The 21616-nt window shown below is 39.4% G+C and overlaps 1 protein-coding gene across 2 annotated transcripts in view; it reads left to right on the top strand.

Annotated features, from left to right (window-relative positions):
• The window catches only part of FAM149A (family with sequence similarity 149 member A), a 38718-nt gene that overhangs the window by 9511 nt on the left and 7591 nt on the right, over positions 1-21616 (top strand). For both annotated transcript variants that reach the window (XM_032224701.1, XM_032224700.1), the window contains exons 6-12: positions 208-372; positions 1572-1762; positions 3366-3514; positions 6145-6242; positions 7048-7272; positions 8200-8320; positions 19824-19952. In XM_032224701.1, coding sequence (XP_032080592.1) covers positions 208-372; positions 1572-1762; positions 3366-3514; positions 6145-6242; positions 7048-7272; positions 8200-8320; positions 19824-19952 — 1078 coding nt within the window. The remainder of the gene's footprint in view (positions 1-207; positions 373-1571; positions 1763-3365; positions 3515-6144; positions 6243-7047; positions 7273-8199; positions 8321-19823; positions 19953-21616) is intronic.

Raw genomic sequence — 21616 nt, 5'->3', positions numbered from 1 at the left:
ATATTTAAAGCACATTAAAGGCTGTAAGAGGCTAATTCTTCATTAGAATTTTACCTTATGAGAAGTTTTATTCTTATTTTTTTGTTGATATAAATTGTTTTTTTCTGTGTATTATGCTTGGAAATTTTAATAAGTTACCCTAATAGCTTATAGTATTACTCTTAAAAAAATAGCATTATTTTTTTTCGTTTGTGTACCATAATTTAGGTTATGCATCTCGGGATCAAAACTGGTACCAGTGCACAAATCATTCAGCTCTGAATTATCAGAGATTCCTTTACCTGATGCACCTGGATATTCATTCTTGGAGGAAGAAATTTATGATGCAGAAGGAAAAATGGAAGAATATCTTGCATTTGACAAGAAAGAAATGTAAATGTTCAGCTTTCCTGAGAAATAATTATGACTAAGGAAAAATCAGACTTTCTTTGAAGTCATCTACATATACTTATCTTTGCTTGTATCTCTAAGCAGCATCTTTGGTAGCAGAAAATTGCAGACAAAATTATTTTGTCTTTAAATCAGTGAATGTCAAGAAATTAAAAGGCTTATTTTTCCAATAGATTGTTTGCATGAGCAAAGCAATGTTAAAAAGCTCTACCAATCACTTTTGTGTTTGATGCCCAAGCAATTAAGCTGTTTAAGACTTTAATATCAATAATGCATACTTGTCTTAGTTTTATTGGAATTGGTCAATTAGGCAAAAGAACATGAACCTTTACAATAAAATCTTGAAAATTGCTGAGAATATATGAAATACATAAAATACTAATCCTTTGTTGTTGTTAGTTGCATGTCTGGCCCATCGCTACCCCATGGACAACGTTCCTCCAGGCCTTCCTGCCCTCTACCATCCCCCAGAGTCCATTTAAGATCACGCTGGCTGTTTCAGTGATTCCATCCAGCCACCTCATACTCTGCTGTCCCCTTCTTCTTTTGCCCTCAATCATTCCTGCCATTAGGCTCTTCTCCAGTGAGTCCTTCCTTCTCATTAGGTGGCCAAAGTATTTGAGTTTCATCTTCAGGATCTGGCCTTCTAAAGAGCAGTCAGGGTTGATCTCCTCTAGGACTGACTGGTTTGATCACCTTGCAGTCCAAGGGACTTGCAGGAATCTTCTCCAGCAACATAGTTCAAAGGCCTGCTAATCCTACTATGTTATTAATATTTCACTACTTCTTCAGTATATATAGCAGTTCTTCTGAAAAGAAGTAGAAATATTCTCCTGGATTTATTTAATCCAAAATCAAATGAGGGAAGAATATTTTGCAATATTGTCTATATTTTTAGTATGTGATTATGTGATGGATACTGATGGCCAATTTGTACAGTACAAATTGTGAGAATCATGTTTCCTGTGTGTATAAAATGCAGGTTTTATGTGCACATGCATTTACCACTGAGTCTTGGTAGAATTTAAATGTGGTAAAATCATAATTTATAATCTGACAAATTCTGAAATAATACTGTGGGACAGTACTTTGATCAAAAGCGACTTTGATTAAATTGATCAGGTTGTTATTAATAATTAATAATGCTTAGTGATAAAAATTTAATTTCCTTCTTTTATTAGTGATGATGAAGGTTTAGAGCAAAAGAATGGTCAATATACCCAAAAACAGATTAAACACGGCATTCCTCCTGTTTCTCCCAACTCCTGCATCCAAGAAGCTGTGACTGCTGAAGTGTTTGATCAAATCTGGAAAAATGTAATTAAAATACTGGAAGAATTAATAAGAAAACACTGGGAATCATCTATTATAGGTAAGTAGAACATTTTAAAGACAGGCTGAACCATTCTACCTGGTTGACTTAATCAGGCAGAAGGGACAAGAGTGAAGAGGGTTTAGGACAACTTGCAATGGGCATCTCACCATGGCCAACTTGTTGTTGTTGCCAACTCACCATGGCCAACTTCTGTCCTTGCTGCAGCCAACCTGCTGTGGCCATCTTACCATGGCCAGTTCACTGTGGGACAACTTGCCACAGACAATCCCATGCAGGATAACTTATCTGCCACTGTTTCTTTGACATTATTTCAATTTTTGTCCCATGGCGAATTGGTTGGGTGAATTGGCTGTGGTGAGGTGAGAGAAATGGTGAGAGAAATGGCCACAGTGAGTTGGCTGTGGTGAGATGGCTATGGTGAAATGGCTGTGGCAAGTTGGCCATGCCAAATTGTCCCATTCCAGATTCACGTATGACTGGATTGGTCTTATCTTACCCAGAATTTTGTCCATGTCCTTAGGCTGGATGAATGAAAATTATCCATAGCAGTTACTATTTAATGGATAACTAGGATCTGTTATAACCAAGAAACCCAAAGTTGAGACAAACGCGAACAATCCTGTTTGCAGGTATCTACCAGACATGCCACAGAAGGCAATGAAGTTTCCCCTTCCATTTTAATAGGTCCTTGATAACAAAACTCTTAAAATAGCTCTTCTGGGTGTGCAGAAGAGGCAATGTCAATGTCAAAAAACAGTTGCTGTCACTTTGAGAGTCTCAGCATAAACCTTAATGTGGGCTTTAGCCTATCAGATGGCTCTGTCATCTTGCCATATCCTTGCTTTAAACTCCGTGAAAGAAATCCAAAGAAAGGATAGATGCCTCAGTTGCTATTGGGTCAACTGTCTTTAATTTCTGCCCTTGGGAACTACTAGGCTGAGTTAAAAATACTAGTTTAGCTGGAAATAAATTGTTCCAAAGCAGTCAACAATATTCCTTTTCTGTGACAGCCCCTATCCTATGGAACACTCTTCCTCCTTGAACTTGAGCAGGTCTCGATTCTCCTGGCCTTCTATCAAACTTTGAAGACCTGATTTCTCCACCCCCCCAGTGAGGATATATGACTTGGTGCCAAATTTTAGTTGGTTTTAATGTTTTAATGTATTTAGGTTTTTATATTTGATTAGGAGGCATCTAGAGTTGGTTTTTAAATGGGTGACTATATAATTGTTTAAAATAAAATAAATAATCAAATAAACAAGTTATCATCCTAATAGCTCATCAAAACCATTAGGAGATTAAGATTTCCTTTAAATCTGAACCTCTTCATGCATATAACACCTCTATCTGAACAAAAACAAAACAACCTTCCCAGTCTTGAGCCATGGAAGTCATAGAATGTTGGTGTGCTGTTGACAGAATAGCTTCAGTTTCCTGCCTGTTCCTGCAGAAAAACCACCTACCTGCCACCTTAGGAAGAAGCATTATATCATCCTGACAGCTGAGTAGAGAAAATGACAGATTACTATTAATAATTATTAATAATGCATTGCTTCTGAAGTTGAAGCAAACTAAGAGGGTTCTGATATTGTCTGATTTATGTATGTATATTTACTATTTTTATGTAATAATGATCTAGAAAATGACAAGCATATGGAGAAATCAAAAGTTACTGGAAATAAGTTGTCACATATTCCACCCTCCCGTGCTATGGTAGATACATCAAGTGTTCCTCCAAGCAGAGGGTCAGAGGTTCGATCTTTTGGTCTGCATTTCGGACAATCCCAGGTAAAATATCTTTTCATCAAAATAGGAAAATTTTTCATGCTAAGAATGAACAATTTATCCTTCATGTATTCAGTTGAATGTCCTCTTTTTCTTTGTTCCCTCTGTCTCCATGGTTCTTGGGTGCTTAAGCCTGGGACAATTTTTCTGAACATTCTTTCTTTTTCTTTTTCTTTTTCTTTTGGCCTTTAAGAAAGATGGTAGGTTGCAATATTATAATAAAAGAAAAATATTAAAATATATTCAACCAGGGTAATGTAGCAACATGTCTAAGACTCAAAATATGTGCATGTATGAATACGCCATGCTAGTGATTTTCACAGGTGTAGGTATGCTGGTCTTGTTGTATTCGGGTCTTTTCCTGTGTAAGATTTGGGTCTTTTCCTGTGTAAGATTGAGATTGTCTTGGCAACGTTTTGGTGAGGTCTCACTTGCCATCTTCAGGTATCGTCATGTTTATTCATGTTGTTGGGGTGTTTCTCTATTTCGATAGCTTCCATAATTATTCTCTTGTTGAAGTGTTCAGTTTTGGAGATTAATTTGGTTTCTTCAAATTTTGTGATTTGGCCACATGGGAAAGAAAAACTGGACAACTTCCTCACACATCTCAACAGCCTACACCCCAAAATACAATTCACTATGGAAATAGAAACAAACAGCCAACTTCCCTTTCTGGATGTCCTAATCTACAAAAAACACAATGGCTTCATAGGACACACCATCTACCGGAAAACACACAGACCAACAGCTACTTAAATGCACAATCCCATCAACACCCTGCACAGATCAACTCTGTAGCCAGGACCCTCATCTCCAGAACCAAATGTTTAGCCAACAAAGACCACCTGAAAACTGAATTACACACTCTCACAAACATATTAATCTCCAACAGATTTCAAAGAAAAACAATTACCAACTTAATCCAAAGGGAGACTCCCCCCCAGAACTGAGACACAGAACAGGACAGTGGCAATGTCCTCCTCCCTTACATTAAAGGCACCACAGATAAAATCAGCAAAATTCTTCACAAACACAATATCAAGACAGCCTTCAACACTGACCAAAAAATAGCCAACATCTTAAGAAACCCCAAAGACAAAATCCAGCTAGAAAACCAATGAGTCTATGAAATATCCTGAAAAATCTGCCCTGCAACATACATAGGACAAACGAACAGAGAATAAATGCACACATCGGAGAACACAAGAACGCAACAAGAAAAGAAGAAAAAACTTCCTCCCTTTTCCAGCAGCTTAAAGCTACAGGACATGAAATTCATTTGAAGGAATCAAATTAATCTCCAAAACTGAACACTTCAACAAGAGAATAATTATGGAAGCTATTGAAATAGAGAAACACCCCCACAACATGAATAAGCGTGACGATACCTCCTGCCTACCAGACATCTGGAAACCAGCCCTAGTCAACAAACAAGCCCCACCCACCACCCAGGCCGTTACAACACAAACAATGGACACAGCCAGCACCAATCTATGGATTTTATCTGTGGTGCCACAGCCAGCACCAATCAGCACCAATCTACCAATCATGATACAACCACACAGCCAATCAATCCACTTACTGAAACAAAGCCAGCACTCCCCCCCCCCAAGATTTATAGAAAGATGGCAGCTCCGATCACGCTTTAAGCCGAAAACATCAGCCTAAAGATGGCGAGTGAGACCTTGCCGAAACGTTACCAAGACAATCTCAATCTTACACAGGAAAAGACCCGAATACAAGACCAGCATACATATATATGCCTTGTTACATAGGTTCGATTCCCAGTAAGGATATGGCTAGCTGATGAGAGCTAAATAGCTTGAAATAGATCTATACTAGTCTCCCTTTATTTATTTATCAGCACAATTGCAATACACACACACACATACATATTCATAACTTGAATTTAATTTCATAACTGCTCCATGATACCATTTTGTAAGTATGCAACACAACATATACAGTAATTATGTTTTAATTAATTTAATTATTACATTCATTCTGTGACATACTTAGAAAGTAATAAATACTAAAATAAGTTTTTAAAACTGTAAGAACTCAAAGTTCAATTGGGTTTGGGTTTTTTTGAACAAGGGGATAAAATTCACATTACCGTATTTAAAAGATAAATAAAAAACATGTCTGGCATAAGCTGGTGAGATAATAAAGATCATACTAAACAAAATTGTTCCCAAAGTCTTGAATATTTCTTAACTGTTACATGAAACATTTTATTCACCTGAGTCAATGTACAGTGCATGAGGCTTTTACAAAGAAAGATGCTGCTAAAGAAGTTTTATATTTCCCATTTTTATATGCAGTGGACTCAGTCCAGAACAGGGTCCTACATGCTTTCTGTAGAAATTAAAAAAAATTCAGTAGGCTGCATTGCATATAGTTAATTTAATGCCGAAGGCAGCAGTTATCTAGTGATTGATAGTTGTTTCTAACATTTGGGGGGAAAATAAGACTAAAAATAAACTGGACAATAATATTCCCATGCTCAGTTCTGGGGAGGGCGAGGTTTGTTTCTTCTTCTTTCTTTTTTATGATATTAAGATTATTTAAGGGAATAATTATATTCTGACATTGAATGACATATCTCTGTTTTTTTCTGTCATTTTCTTTAGGCCCATCGTTTCTCCAGCAGTTCACATAGCAATTTAAATGGTGTCATGACAATTCAAGCTAAACCACTTCAACAGAGACATTCAAGCTTCATTGAAAAGTATGTTTTATAAAGATCTCCTTATAAAATCTACATTTGTCTATTTATTTCTGGCCTTAATTACTTTAGTTACATAGTTAATGTTTATTATGATTATACATCAGGTTTATAAAATGATAAAAGGAATAACATACCTGATTGAAGTTTTATTTTTATTCAAAATATTAAATAAAATCTCCTAAAAAAGAGAAAATACAAAAACAAAACACAATTAAATAAGACTACACAAAAAAGAATGCATAAAATGAAAAATAAAATAGAAATATGCATATGTATATAAATTATCCCCCCTAGTTGAACATTGATAAATATACTTCCAAATTAATGTCCTCCCCTTTTGGAAAGCAGACACACAATTTATAAATTTCTGTTTACCCAACCCACTTAGCCTGACATGTATCTACTATACAGAAACATAGTTTATAGGTAAAACCAACAGCTAAATCAAACTTCAAAATCATGTTAATAGTTTTTTTATTGTACAATTTGGTTACATTTTGGGAAGTTGGAAGAAAGTAATTTGGGATTAAAAATATGGATAGCCGATTGTTTCTCTGGATACAGTTGCTTCAAAATTTTAATTTTGGTTATCATGAAAGGATAACACATTGTTCTTTATTAACTCTCAGAGAAAGGCACTTGTCAGTTTCTTATCTCTGCTGACAGAATCATTCATCAGACTTGAAATTTGTGCATTTCTTTATTGGGGAATTATTATCCACTTATCCACTTATTATTTAGCCTCAAGTTGCTGAAGACTTTAATTTTATATAAGTGAAGTGATGTTTGAAACTGTTGTTTTCAGGCATGAACAAGAAGATAAGCCTCAAGGTATGGGTTCCAGGATTAATTCAGCAAAGAATCGAGTGGGGCGAATGACTGATAGCAATGTCTCATCATTACCTCGAGTGTTGCCTGGATCCTCTAAGAAAACAGTGGGCCATCGTAGGTTACCATCAATAGCACAAGACCAACTACGTTTGAAGACTCCCAATGTTTACAGTGATGAGGTCCTGCGAGGAACAAAATTGTATGATTTTATTTCTGTTCTTTCCTACTGTATGGATCATGTTGAGTTCAGATGATAGAATTTGGACAGCACTGAGAAATAATTTGATGTTTGTGTGACACAAACATTGCATTTGGAAGATAACTATATAGACTAAAAATGTTATTTTCTCCTTCAAGCTATGAAAATAAGCCTCATTGTGATCTTAGAAACAAATTAATCTAAATAATGTAACCGAGCCTGCAAAATTTACTCATTTTTAGCACCTGCAGTAAATTTGGCTCATGCAGATCTCTCTTTTTTTGTACTTATAGCACAAGGTAGACATATGAAGAATAGTAAGAATAATGAAATAATCCTGTATGAGGAACTAAGCAGGTATGAGGAACTAAAATAATAAGATCCAGATTTTTAAGTGGGAAGATATGCATTATTAAGATTGTGTAATTTTCAGTGGATGTCTTGTGCTTCAAAGAGATTCTGCCTTCCCAGTTTCACCTCTCCAGATGTGCTAGGACTATAATATCCAGAATTTCCAAAAGTGCAGTTTTTGAAAGTCACTATATTGGATTGACTTAATTTTAAGATTGACTTAATATTTCTATATATGCAACAGAACTGTTATTTATTAATCGAGAACTAGGTTAAGAAGCCAAGAGCCAAGGTGGCGCAGTGGTTAAATGCAGCACTGCAGGCTACTGCTAGATCAGCAGTTCAGCGGTTCAAATCTCACCGGCTCAGGGTTGACTCAGCCTTCCATCCTTCCGAGGTGGGTAAAATGAGGACCCAGATTGTTGGGGGCAATATGCTGACTCTGTAAACCGCTTAGAGAGGGCTGAAAGCCCTATGAAGCGGTATATAAGTCTACTGCTATTGCATTATTGTAGCAGTTTAGGGACCTGAAATACTGTAAGAGTTAATTCCTATGTCCATGCTGCTTTCCTACAGATGTACTGCCTTAGATCGTTTGCCATCTCCATTTACACCTGCTATCCGGAACAAGTTGCCACCCATTAATTCAGACACCATTGATCAATACCTTTCAGTTCCTGGACTACGCTTAAGCTTTGTAAGACATCTACGTTATTTGTGCCAGGAATGATTGAATACTTGTTTTTATATCTATCTTATTATAATTTAGGGTGTGCACATCAAATTAAAGAAAAACCTCAACTTAATTAAAATACAGTGTGATCGGGTATTGGATGAAGTTGCCAATAAAACTTTTAATCAAGTCTTTGCATAATCCCAAAATGTATACATCCACCCACACATGCATAGTTTCTTTCAGCTGGGAAACTTCCTTGAGTAGTCTTATACAATGTACTTTTCCTCTTTGCTAATAGAATTGATGTGAAGCTAAAACTTATATTTGTTATATAAAAAAACTACGGACACGGGAGTGGGCCGGAGCATCACGGTCGTAACAGGGAGGGGCAGATATGGCGGGGACTTTAGGGCTGGCCATTACCGGGGAAGGAGGGCTCGCTACGTCACAGAGATCCCTCCTTCCGGCCCTATGAGTCCCACTCCAAGGCCAGATGGTGCGGGTAATCAGGACCCTGGTCTCAGGCTGTTGTCGCTAAATGCCAGGTCTGTAGTTCATAAGGCTCCCCTCGTCCGGGACTTAATTTTAGATGAGAGGGCAGACCTGGCATGTATTACTGAAACCTGGCTGGGCCCGGAGGGAGGAGTCCCCCTCGTAGAGATGTGCCCAGAAGGTTTTCAGGTGCTCCATCAGCCGAGAGCCCAGGGAAGGGGTGGAGGTGTGGCTATTGTTATCCGAGAGTCTCTAGCACTTCGTAGGATCCCTGCTCCGGAGCTTGTCGGGTGTGAGTCCCTGCTGGTGAAGTTGGACCTCAAGGGTCAAGTGGGTTTGCTGTTAATGTTCCTGCCTCCCAACAGTGTTGCAGCAGCCCTCCCCTCGCTCCTCGAGTCGGTAGCCGAGTTGGCAATTGAGTTCCCCAGGCTTATGGTTCTGGGGGATTTCAATTTGCCTTCGCTCGGTGAACACTCTGATGGGGCACAGGAGTTCATGGCTTCCATGACAGCCATGGGCTTGACCCAAGTAATTTGGGGCCCAACCCACTCAGCGGGTCATATGCTCGACCTCGTATTTCTCTCGGAGCAGTGGACTTGTGATCTTGGTCTGAGGAATAGTGAGATCATACCCCTGTCGTGGTCAGACCACTGCCTACTGAGGCTTGACTTTCGGAGACCAAACCTCCACTGTAGGGAGGAGGAACCGACCAGATGGTTCTGCCCCAGGTGACTTATGGACCCCTTGAGGTTCCAGACGGAGCTTGGGGTTATTCCTGATACCCTCACCCACAGTCCGGTGGAGACTCTGGTTGCTGCCTGGAACTCGGCAGCGACGGAGTCTCTTAATCGGATTGTGCCACTACGGCCGCTCCGAGGCAGTGGATCCAGGAGGCCCCCTTGGTTCACCGAGGAACTCCAGGAGAGGAAGCGCCAGAAGAGACGCCTAGAGCACTTATGGAGATCCAATAAATCCGAATCGAACCGAGCACTTTTAACATCTTGCATCAAGGAATACATCAGAGCAATTAGGACGGCGAAAAGAACTTATATTGCCACCTTGATTGCCTCCGCTGAATCGCGCCCAGCCGCCCTGTTCAGGATAACCCGTTCCCTCCTAAATAGGAGGGATACGGGGGATCCCCTGCAGGGTAGGGCTGAGGATTACGTCCAGTTTCTAGCGGACAAAGTTGCTCGGTTTCGGTCAGACTTGGACTCCGATTCCGCAGATCCAGCCGAGGCACAAGGGGATAATCTGGTAGACCATCCCTGGGTTGAGTTTCAGGATGTTGCCCCTGAGGACGTGGACAAGGCCATGAGAGCTGTGAGTGCCTCCACATGTGTACTGGACCCGTGCCCCTCCTGGCTGGTTGCTAACAGCAGGGAGGTGACACGGGGCTGAATCCAGGTGGTTGTTACCGCCTCCCTTCGGGAGGGGGTCTTTCCCCCCACACTTAAAGTGGCAGTGGTGAGACCCCTCCTGAAGAAACCATCTTTGGATCCAGCCGTTCTTAACAATTATCGTCCAGTCTCCAACCTCCCCTTTGTGGGGAAGGTTGTTGAGAAGGTGGTGGCCTTTCAGCTCCAACGGTCCTTGGAGGAAGCTAGTTACCTTGACCCATTCCAGTCCGGCTTCAGGCCTGGCTACAGCACAGAAACCGCTTTGGTCGCATTGGCCGATGACCTCTGGAGAGCCAGGGACGGAGGCTACGCCTCCATCCTGGTTCTCCTTGACTTCTCAGCGGCTTTCGATACCATCGACCATGGCATCCTTCTGCGACGACTGCGGGAGGTGGGGGTGGGAGGCACTGTTTTGCGGTGGTTCTCCTCTTACCTCTCGGACAGGTCGCAGTCGGTGTTAGTTGGAGGGCAGAGATCGACCCCTAGGCCCCTAACATATGGGGTGCCGCAGGGTTCGGTCTTGTCCCCTCTACTTTTCAACATCTACATGAAACCGCTGGGCGAGATCATTCGGCGGCACGGGATAAAATACCACCAGTATGCGGACGATACTCAGCTGTATCTGTCCGCCCTGTGCCAATTCAATGAAGCGGTGGACGTGATGAACCAGGGCCTTGAAGCTGTTAGGGACTGGATGAGGGCTAACAAACTCGTGCTCAACCCAGATAAGACCGAGTGGCTGTTGTGTTTCCCTCCCACTAATTCGGCAAGTATTCCATCTCTCAGGCTGGGGGGTCAAACACTACGCCCCTCAGACAGGGTCCGCAACTTGGGAGTCCTCCTGGACCCACAGCTGACTTTTGAACACCATTTGTCAGCTGTGACCAGGGGGGCATTTGCCCAGGTTCGCCTGGTGCACCAGTTGCGCCCCTACCTGAACCGGGAGGCCCTCACAACAGTCACTCGTGCCCTTGTGACCTCTAGGCTGGAGTACTGCAATGTGCTCTACATGGGGCTGCCCTTGAAGAGTATTCGGCGACTTCAGCTAGTCCAGAATGCGGCCGCGCGAGTGATTGTGGGTGCACCTCGCTTCACCCACATAACACCTATCCTCCGCGAGCTGCACTGGCTACCTGTCGATCTCCAGGTACGCTTCAAGGTGCTACTTGTCACCCATAAAGCCCTTCATGGTAGTGGATCTGGGTACTTGAGAGACCGCCTACTGCCAATCACCTCCACTCGACCTATTAGATCCCATCGATTAGGCCTCCTCCGAGTCCCTTCTGCCGGTCAATGTCGACTGGCAACTACGCGGAGGAGAGCCTTCTCAGTGGCAGCTCCGACCCTATGGAACGATCTCCCCGTGGAGATTCGTACCCTCACCACCCTCCAGACCTTCCGCACAGCCCTCAAAATCTGGCTATCCCGTCAGGCCTGGGGCTAAAGACTGTAACCCACCCGAATGGTATGAATATTGTGTTTTTTAATGATGTACTGTCCTACGTGTTAAATGTTTGTTTTCCCCCCCTTTTTGAGTTGTAAGCTGCCCTGAGTCCCCCCAGGGAAAAGGGCGGCATATAAATAAACTTCTCAATCTCAATCTCAATTATTCAGGTATATAAAATAGATCTATATTTAGATCTATTTTATATACCTAAATAGATCTATGTTTAGGCAAGTATGCTTTGCCTAAACACATCTCCATTCCTGACTGCTGCAAAGACTAAAAAAACAGTGAGTAGACTGGTTCTTTGAAAAGTGTTTGGTGAAGGAGATGATGGGAAATCACTACAAGACAGCAAGACAACATTTTCCAGCGAGTGCCAGGAGACAAAGAGTTCAATCATTAAACTCACATTTGCAGCAGGATACTTAGTATCCTAAGTATGCTAATGACACTTCTAATCACTTTGGAAACTGCTTATTTAAATATTTCAAAATATTAGAAGTCTTTGGTATGACAAGTTTGAAAAGTTACCTGGTGAACCTATCTTTGTTTCTGAACAAAAAAAAAAAATTAACCATAAGTTTAAGAACTTAAAGAATGTGAAATAAACAAAAGCTGAACAAGATTTTGAATCAAGAAAGTTATAAACAAATTAAGGGTCCAGACCAATTTGGACTTTTTACTATACTTAAAGATGTTGGAGCTAACAATATAAAATAACCACTTTCATGAGAACCAAAGCTATTTTGACTACTGTAACGCATAATGGAGATAAGAAACTATTATTTAAATTGGTGTAGTTGTGGTCTTACAATAGCAGAGTTGGAAGGGACCTTGGAGGTCTTCTAGTCCAACACCCTGCCTAGGCAGGAAACCCTATACCGTTTCAGACAAATGGCTATCCAACATCTTCTTAAAGACTTCCAGTGTTGGAGCATTCACAACTTCTGGAGGCAAGCTGTTCCACTGATTAATTGTTCTAACTGTCAGGAAATTTCTCCTCAATTGTAAGTTGCTTCTCTCTTTGATTAGTTTCCACCCACTGCTTCTTGTTCTACCCTCAGGTGCCTTGGAAAATAGTTTGACTCCCTCTTCTTTGTGGCAACCCCTGAGATATTGGAACACTGCTATCATCTCTCCCCTAGTCCTTCTTTTCATTAAACTAGACATACCCAGTTCCTGCAACCATTCTTCATATGTTTTAGCCTCCAGTCCCCTAATCATCTTTATTGCTCTTCTCTGCACTCTTTCTAGAGTCTCCACATCTTTTCTACATCGTGGTGACCAAAACTGAATACAGTATTCCAAGTGTGATATTGAAGAGTACTGGGCCCAAAACAGAGCCTTGGGGTACTCTACTGCATACTTCCTTCCATGAAGATCCAGTTCCATTGAGGACTACATGTTGAGTGTGGTTGGTCAGCCAGTTACAAATCCATCTGGTGATGATGCTGTCTAACCCACATTCTTCTACTTTATCTAGTAGTAGGTTATGGTCTACCTTATCAAATGCCTTACTGAAGTCCAAGTAAACTATATCGACGGCATTCCTCTGGTCCACTAATTTTGTCACATTATCAAAGAATGCAATAAGATTAGTCTGGCATGATCTGTTTTTGACAAACCCATGTTGGCTTTGGGCTATTACTTTGTTTGCCTCTAGGTGTTCGCGAATTCATTGCTTGATTATCTTTTCCAGAATCTTTCCTGGTATTGAGGTCAGGCTGATAGGTCTATAGTTTCCTGGATCTATTTTTTCCCTTTTTTGAAGATGGGAACACCTCAGCTCTTTTCCAGTCCTCTGGTAGTTCCCCGGTGCTCCAGGATCTCTGAAAGATATAGTTCAGTGGTTCTGAGATCTCATCTGCCAGTTCCTTCAGAACCCTGGGGTATAATCCACCCAGTCCTGTTGAGTCTTGGTCTATAGCACGAAACTGTGTTTGCCTTAGGCATGAAAACCAGCTGGATCATCAGTCACTCTCTCTCAACCCAACTCAGCTCATAGGATTGCTATTGTGGTGTAAGTAGGAGGAGGAAGAAATATTGCCACCTTGATTTACATATAAAAATTCAGTGTAAAAAAGAAATCTTTAAAAAATTGGAGAAAACTAGATTCCAGGAAAAAGGGAAAATAAAAACCTACCTTTAGTTTAGACTAAATAAATTACTCCTGTGAGTTTATTTTACTCCTGTGAGTTTATTACCCTCTTATTTTACTCATCTATCTGCCATATTGAGTGATTACCTCTAAATTTAAACTCTCTTGAGTGTATGTATGTGTGTATGTCTATGTCTATGTGTGTGTGTGTGTGTGTATATATATATATATATATATATATATATATATATATATATATATATATATATATATATATATATATATATGTACACACACACACACACACTCAAGAGAGTTTTAATTCTCCTTAACTTCTATTTTTGAGTTTTATTGACTTCTTTCATTGATCCTTGTTTCTTTCCTCCATTCATCTATACCATTTTCCCCAAATCTGGTAATATTCTTTTCTTCTTTTCCCTGGATTTCTTTTGTTAATTTGTCAATTTCGGCCATAACCTTTCTTATTATTTCATCTTCACTTGGTATTAATTTATTTTTCCATTTCTGAACGAAGGCAATCCTCACTGCCGTAATTATGTATAAAATTAAATACTGGATTTCTTTTTTATATTTCCCAGTCATTATTCCTAGTAGAAAAACTTCTGGTTTCCATTCTATTTTAACACCTTTTATTACCTCTAGCCAATTTTTAATCCTTTTCCAATATTTTTTAGCCTCTTCACACGTTCACCATAAGTGATAATATGTTCCATGTGTTGATTCACATTTCCAACATTTTGGGAAGATATTTTCTGAGATTTTTGCTAACCTTACTGGTGCCAAATGCCACCTGTAAAACATTTTGTACTGGTTTTCCTTGTATGCAACCATTTGTCATTTTTAAATTTGTCCCCCCAAATTTTTCCCATTAATCTAATTCAATATTTTAGCCAAAGTTCTGTGCCCATTTTACCATTTGTTCTTTCAGAATTTCTTCTTTCATTTCATACTTCAGAAGAAATTTATACATTCTCCCTGTCATCTTTCTTTCTGAGCTTTGGATTATTTTATCTAAGTTGTGTGGTTCCATTTCGATGCCATATATTTAGTATCATTATTGTCTTTAGTTTTGATTTGCAAGTAGGTTCTTTTCATTAAACTAGACATGCCCAGTTCCTGCAACCGTTCTGCATATGTTTTAGCCTCCGGTCCCCTAATCATCTTTCTTGGTCTTCTCTGTACTCTTTCTAGAGTCTCAACATGTTTTTTACAACATAGTGATCAAAACTGGATGCAGTATTCCAAGAGTGACCTTACCAAGGCATTATAAAGTGGTATTAACACTTTACGTCATCTTGATTCTATTCTCTGTTTATGCAGCCTGGAACTGTGTTGCCTTTTTTGGCAGCTGCTGCACACTTATTTAATGCACATGACCCATGGAAAACAAATTTTGTTTGAAGTAGAAATAGTGGAATCAGAAATATTACATATATTTTAAAAAGTGTGGATTACAAAATAGCAAGGCATCTAAATTGAAACTACAAATGATAAGCAAAAGTCTGGATTGCAATATAGAGAAGACAGTTGAAGTCAAATCACAAGTGACAAGCCAAGAGAATGGCCATAATAAAGGTTAGATATATAAAAGAAGCTGGTTAAAGCTTTGAAAATCAAAACACAAATGACAAATCAAGACAATGAACTGAATAATGTTTTTTTTAACTGAATGTATAACAGATTTGCTAAAACTTCAAGTAAGCCTTTTCAATAGGAAAAACAAAAATCCTACAATAACATCTATATGAATTAAAAATCAGAAATGTTAGAAGAAAAAGAAAGGAATATAATTAGTTCGTTTGATCAAGGTTAAAATAAGACATTTTTTTTAAAAAAATGAAATTCTGGTCACTCTTTGCATCATTTATGGTTTTCCAATAGAAAGGATGTTATGGATTCGACCGAAAGTTCTCCAGCTGAACAGACATGGGGGAGGGGGAGTGAGCTCTGAAGAGCCTCACATGAACCCTGAATGACAAACCAATTCCGAGAACCTTTTTTGATCATAACCCACCTGGAGGGGTGGTCAAAGAGTGATAGCATCTCATCAGATCCAGAAGGAGGCAACAGGTCCCTCACAGGTTGGAGATTTGCTCTCTGAATCGGAGACTGTGTTGCAGCATGGCAACATGGCTGCGTAAGAAACTGGCTTCTAGCCAAAGCAACTGAACAGGAGCGTCCAGGATGAGATGAAACACTGGTAAGAAGATCCAATTAATCCACAGTCATAAATCAAACTTGGAAAAGGCAAAGAATCTTGAGAGTATAAATAATATTAGTGTACAGATGTGGATTTTGGCAAAAAGAAAGAAAGAAAAATTGAGGGTTGAATCACTAGCTCCCCAAAAAAGCCATTTGCTTGAAACAATTTGGACTGAAAGGAGAAAGTAGAAAACTGACAAACCCACTCAAATACAAACTCTAAATTTGGTTTTGGATTTGAAATAGAAACCAAACATACCGAGGAAGTTTGCTCCGTCCAAATCTCTTCTAACTAATATATCTTAAGCAATTCCAATTAATGAGAGGTGGAATGTAACAAGGAAAAAAATCAAGAAAAAAGCACTATTTTCTCACTGATAACCAAATCTTGCCTGTGGGAAGATTTAATTAATCAACTGCCATAAATCAGAACTTGGAAAAGTAGGAGACGAAGAGAAACATACCCAAGTTTGGCTGTATGCAGGTTTGTTCCAATTAATATATTTTGAGCAACTATACCAACAAGAGGTGGAAGGTAACAAGGGAAAAAAAATAATAAAATCAAGAATTGGGAAAATATGAAGTTTTTTTTTCTCTGTAAAAGATCAAGTTGGTCTCTTCTCTTCCATTTCACTTTAGCTGAATTAGCTAAATTTAAGATAGACCAGAACTCTGAAATAAGAACTGTATAATTAACTGTAACTTTGGAACTGGACATTATGGAAAGGTGGGAATTTGAAGAATGTGAAATTATAAAAAATATGCATAAATCATTAAAATCAAGTCTAAATAGAATTCTGAACTCAGAAAAGCAGCAACCGAAGGATGAAGTGAAGGAAGAAGGGGGGAGGGATAATGAAGGGGTAGAAAAGGTTGGAAATAAAAAGCAGACAAAAAATGTCATTGGGTTCGACAATGGTACAGGGAAAATTGAAAAGGAGGGATGTGTCCCAACAAAAGGAAATAAAAAGCAGACAAAAGACCTTACAGAGGTTGACAGTGGCATAGGGAAAACTGAAGAAGGGGATTACGCCCCAACAACGGGAACTATAAAAGATTTCTTTGGGTTTGACAGTAGCTTAAGGAAAATTGAAGAGGTGTCAAAACAAAGAAAAAAGAGAAGACAGGAATAGAGAAGTGGGACAAAAGACTTATTAGGAAAAATCCGATTTAGATCAGATTAGAAATTGTTTTATGGGGAAATATAAACCTGAGTTATGTGGTTTACTCCTAAACATGACAATAAAATCAAGTTGCTAACTATTTGAATACGATAATGGAAAGATAATTAAATAAAGGTTAAAACATATGAATATGGACAAATATGAAACTATTATAGGGAAATTGTAAAGCAGAGGTCTGTGATTCACTTTTATACGTGATAATTAAATTGAGTTGCTAATTTATTGAATATGATAGTGGAAGGACAACTAAGAATGGGTTAAAATATACAAAACATGGACAAAGTGAGATGAACATAGAACAAAGTGAGATGAACAAAGTGAGATGTGTACTGCTTGTCATTCTATATAATAGACTAAGGGAATTGTAATGAACATTGAACAGTAAGGATTTTTATTTAAAGACAATTAAGGGTAACCTATTCCAAAATATGGAAAAATAGAGAGGGAACATGAAATATACTTACAATGGGAAATTATTGAGATTTAAAGACAGAATCAGAAATTGGGGGCATATAAGGATGTATAATTATATAAATACAATGATGAGAATAGCTGGGAATTGTAACCAGGTCTAGATCTTGGCCAAAAATAGGCTGTTTTAAAAAAACAACACAATTATTATATATGTATACTTTTTTCTTTAAAAAAAAGGAGGAGGAAGATATATGTTAAATTAAATATGTATATTGAAAAGGAATTATAAATACCATCAACATCAAATGGAGCTTGCTCAGAAGCTTAAATACACCAAGTAAATGAAATGAAGAGTGTGAAATATAGGAGAGAGGTAAGGGAAGAAGAGAGGGATAGGAGAGAGGATAGGGGGGGAAGAGGGCGAGAGAGGAGAAGGAGAGAGGGAGGGGAAGTAGATAAGAGAAGGATGACAAAGGAAAGAAATGAGGTAGGGAGAGGAGGACAGAGGGAAAAGAAAGAGATGGATAAGGTACAAATGTGGTATATGGAGAATAGAACCAATAATTGTTTAATTGTTTTGGGGAGTTGGTGGTAAGACAAATTGATATAAACATTTAATAATATAATATGATGTTGGCTATGTAATAATATACATGTGGTTATATGTTATGAAAATGGAAAAAAAACTTTATTAAAAAAGGATGAGTTATGTGAAGTCACATATAATTTAGCAGATTGTGTTTGTTTTTAGAAGTTTTAAATTCTGAACATTAGCATGAATTTTGCTTTTCCAGCTTGCTTAGTTTTATTATTTCTGTTACATTAACACTCATTTTCTTGCTTTGAAAATTTACATAATAATCCAATACATTTTGTATTAAAACATGATTACAAAATATTGGAGTGCACTTTAAACTAAGTACTGGTAGTTATGAAATCCAAAAGGTTAATTGTAGTCTAATCAGATTTAAAGTTATTTTAATCTCATGAACTGTACATTCAGATAAAATGCAGACTATGGGATCTAAGTTCTCTTTCCAGTCCGGTTTGCTGATCGAGAAGGTATAAAGGACAAGACTTGGGGCTGCAATTGAAAGTACATTGAAGATTTTTGTGTTAGCAAAAGGTGGTAAAACTATTCAACTCCAAATAGCTGCATTTTAACTGTATTTGTAACACTATTCTGTTGGCAAAAAACCCCTATGTTAATGTTCCCATTAAAACAGTGAGACGTCCTTCCCATACATAGCAATTCCATATTTTTGATATGGAATATCTAAATATTTAATTATCAGGAATTTAGTATGTTCCACTTTCACAGCCCTTGTGTATACCATTCTTTATACCATTCTTTAAACATAGTAAACTTTTCTAGTCTTCAGCGGGCCCCTTTGCAATTAAAGTTTTCTCTGTTCCTGCTAAAACATGTTATCTTCATCTGAAGTGCCTTTGAAAAAGTCTTAAGTAGGTAATTTTAGAACTGCATGCCTAAGTGTTTCAGAAGCTGGTTAAAATTAGTCATTTGTGAGGAGGCGATAAAAAGTCAATTGAAAAGCAGTTAAATTGACTACCAGGAAGAAGGATATAACCAGCTTCATTAGAATATACATAGCCAGACTTTATTCTATGAAGTTCAAATTGTCTCTTGAGAATTTTGCTCACCAATCAGCAGTTTTAGGTGACTATATACACTGCATTAGCTTTCAGAACTACTTGAGCCCTGGTGCAGGGTAGTATTGCAGGAAGGGATACCATATATAGAATCTATCAATCATTCATTTAGCAACCAATCAAAGTTATAACTGCACTGAAAAAAGGAACAACTGATCCTCACATTTACAACTGTAGAAGCATCCCCACAATCAAATTCAGATACTTGACAATGTGTTGCAGTGTCCTGGGGTCATGTGATAATCATTTGCAATAATTTCCAGCTGGCTTCCAACAAGCAAAGTCGATGGGAGGAGCTGGTTTCCTTAACAACTGTATGATTCACTTAACGACTGTCACAGAAATGATAAAATCAGGCATAACTCATTTAAAAATCACCTTGCTTAGCAATGCAAATTCTGCTCCCAGTTGTGGTCATTTCGAGGACTACCTACACAGACATATTATTCCTTAAGCTTTCAAGGAAAGAGATGTGCAGATGATATATAATGTCACAGCCTCAGGTACAATAATTGTATTTACTTCAACTGCTATAATAACATTTTAAAAAAATCTACCCATTAACTGGTTGCTTCTTTCATCTTTCCATTTTCAGCATAGAGGAAAACAACTTCACAGCAGAATATCCAGTGCAGTACCTCATGGTCTGGAACGACGACCTCATAGAGAGAGAACTGTCTTAATAGATCAGTTTTCAAGGCCCAACACAACTCATACCTTCCGGGTACGTTTGAAAACTTGTAAACATGGGATGAGAATCAAGTTTGCAGTTAAAGCATCAGGTTGGAAACTGGGAGACTGTGAGTTCAGGCCTCATTTTAGGCATAAAGCCAGGTTCATGACCTTGGACCAGTCATTCTCTAATAGTCCCGGGAAGCAGACAATGGCATTGTCAGTGTTCCAAACACCATCCAGAATTAAATCAGAGTCCAAGGCAGAGATTAAGATTAAGATTAAGATTTAGTTTATTTGTATGCCGCCCTTCTCCGGGAGGGACTCAGGGCGGCAAACAACTCAAAAGGGGAAAAGGGGATACAAACACAATATACGTAATTAAAATACACAAGAGTCATACAGCCATACAAGTCGAGAGGGGAGGGGAACTCATCAACCCCAGGCCTGCCAGCACAGCCAGGTTTTGACAGCTTTCCGGAGGGCCTGGAGAGAGGTGAGGGTCCGAATCTCCACGGGGAGTTCATTCCAAAGGGCCGGAGCTGCTACATAGAAGGCCCTCCCCCGGGTAGTAGCCAGATGGCATTGGCTGGTAGACGGAACCCGGAGGAGGCCGACCCTGTGCGATCTAACAGGTCTATGGGAGGTAATTGGCAGCAGGCGGTCTCTCAAGTACCTAGGTCCAATACCATGAAGGGCTTTATAAGTTACGACTAGCACTTTGAAGCATATCTGGAGACCGATCGGTAGCCAGTGCAGCTCGCGGAGGATAGGTGTAACGTGGGTGTACCGAGGTGCACCCACAATCGCTCGCGCAGCTGCATTCTGGATGAGTTGTAGTCTCCGAATACTCTTCAAAGGCTGCCCCATGTAGAGCGCATTGCAGTAGTCCAGTCTTGAGGTCACGAGGGCATGAGTGACTGTCGCGAGTGCCTCCCGGTTCAGGTAGGGGCGCAACTGGTGCACCAGGCGAACCTGGCAAATGCCCCCCTGGTCACAGCTGACAGGTGATGTTCTAAGGTCAGCTGTGGGTCCAGGAGGACTCCCAAGTTGCGCGCCCTGTCTGAGCTTTCCTCAATTTAATAAGAGAGACATGTTGGCACATCTGTGGAAAACCCGAATCTGAAAGCTTCCTGTTGAAAGTTCATGATCTTGTCCCCACACCCACAAGTCCATCACATGGTCCAATCTTCCACTGTCACACTGGCATTTCCACCCATCTAGTTCTGGTCAGGTGCAGAGGTGCGGAGACAAAGAATGACCTTGGGCTTCTAGAAAGGAATGTTTTATTTTGACAACAACACAGTCTACTCCTTACTATTCCCCCTCCCAATTACCCCACTAATGAAACAGCATAGAAAAACAATAGAGAGTGTGGCAGGCCAAAGATCCTAAAAGGAATATGACTGCAGGCCTGACAGGTGGCCTCTCCTCAGAAGAAAAACATTCCCTGAAAAGAGAATAACAAAAAAGTTAACATAATTAAATCAATCACTTCTCTTCCCCCTCCCCCCGGGGGGACCATTTGGCTTCTTGGAAACCTTCTCATTTTTACTAACTTTCTCAGTTTTACTAACTTCTCCACTTTTAGGTTCCAGCTTTTCACCCAAGTAGCTTTGGACAAAGGGTAACCCTTCCAATTCACTAAATACTAGAGCCTGGAGTCTATGATTTTTTTCTACCTCATAACGTGTTTCCCCTTCTACCACTACAGAA

The sequence above is a fragment of the Thamnophis elegans genome, chromosome 9 (assembly GCF_009769535.1).
Source record: "Thamnophis elegans isolate rThaEle1 chromosome 9, rThaEle1.pri, whole genome shotgun sequence".
In the NCBI taxonomy this organism is placed as follows: Eukaryota; Metazoa; Chordata; class Lepidosauria; order Squamata; family Colubridae; genus Thamnophis; species Thamnophis elegans.
Note: the sequence above shows the minus strand (reverse complement) of the source record. Positions and strands in the feature narration are given on the sequence as shown.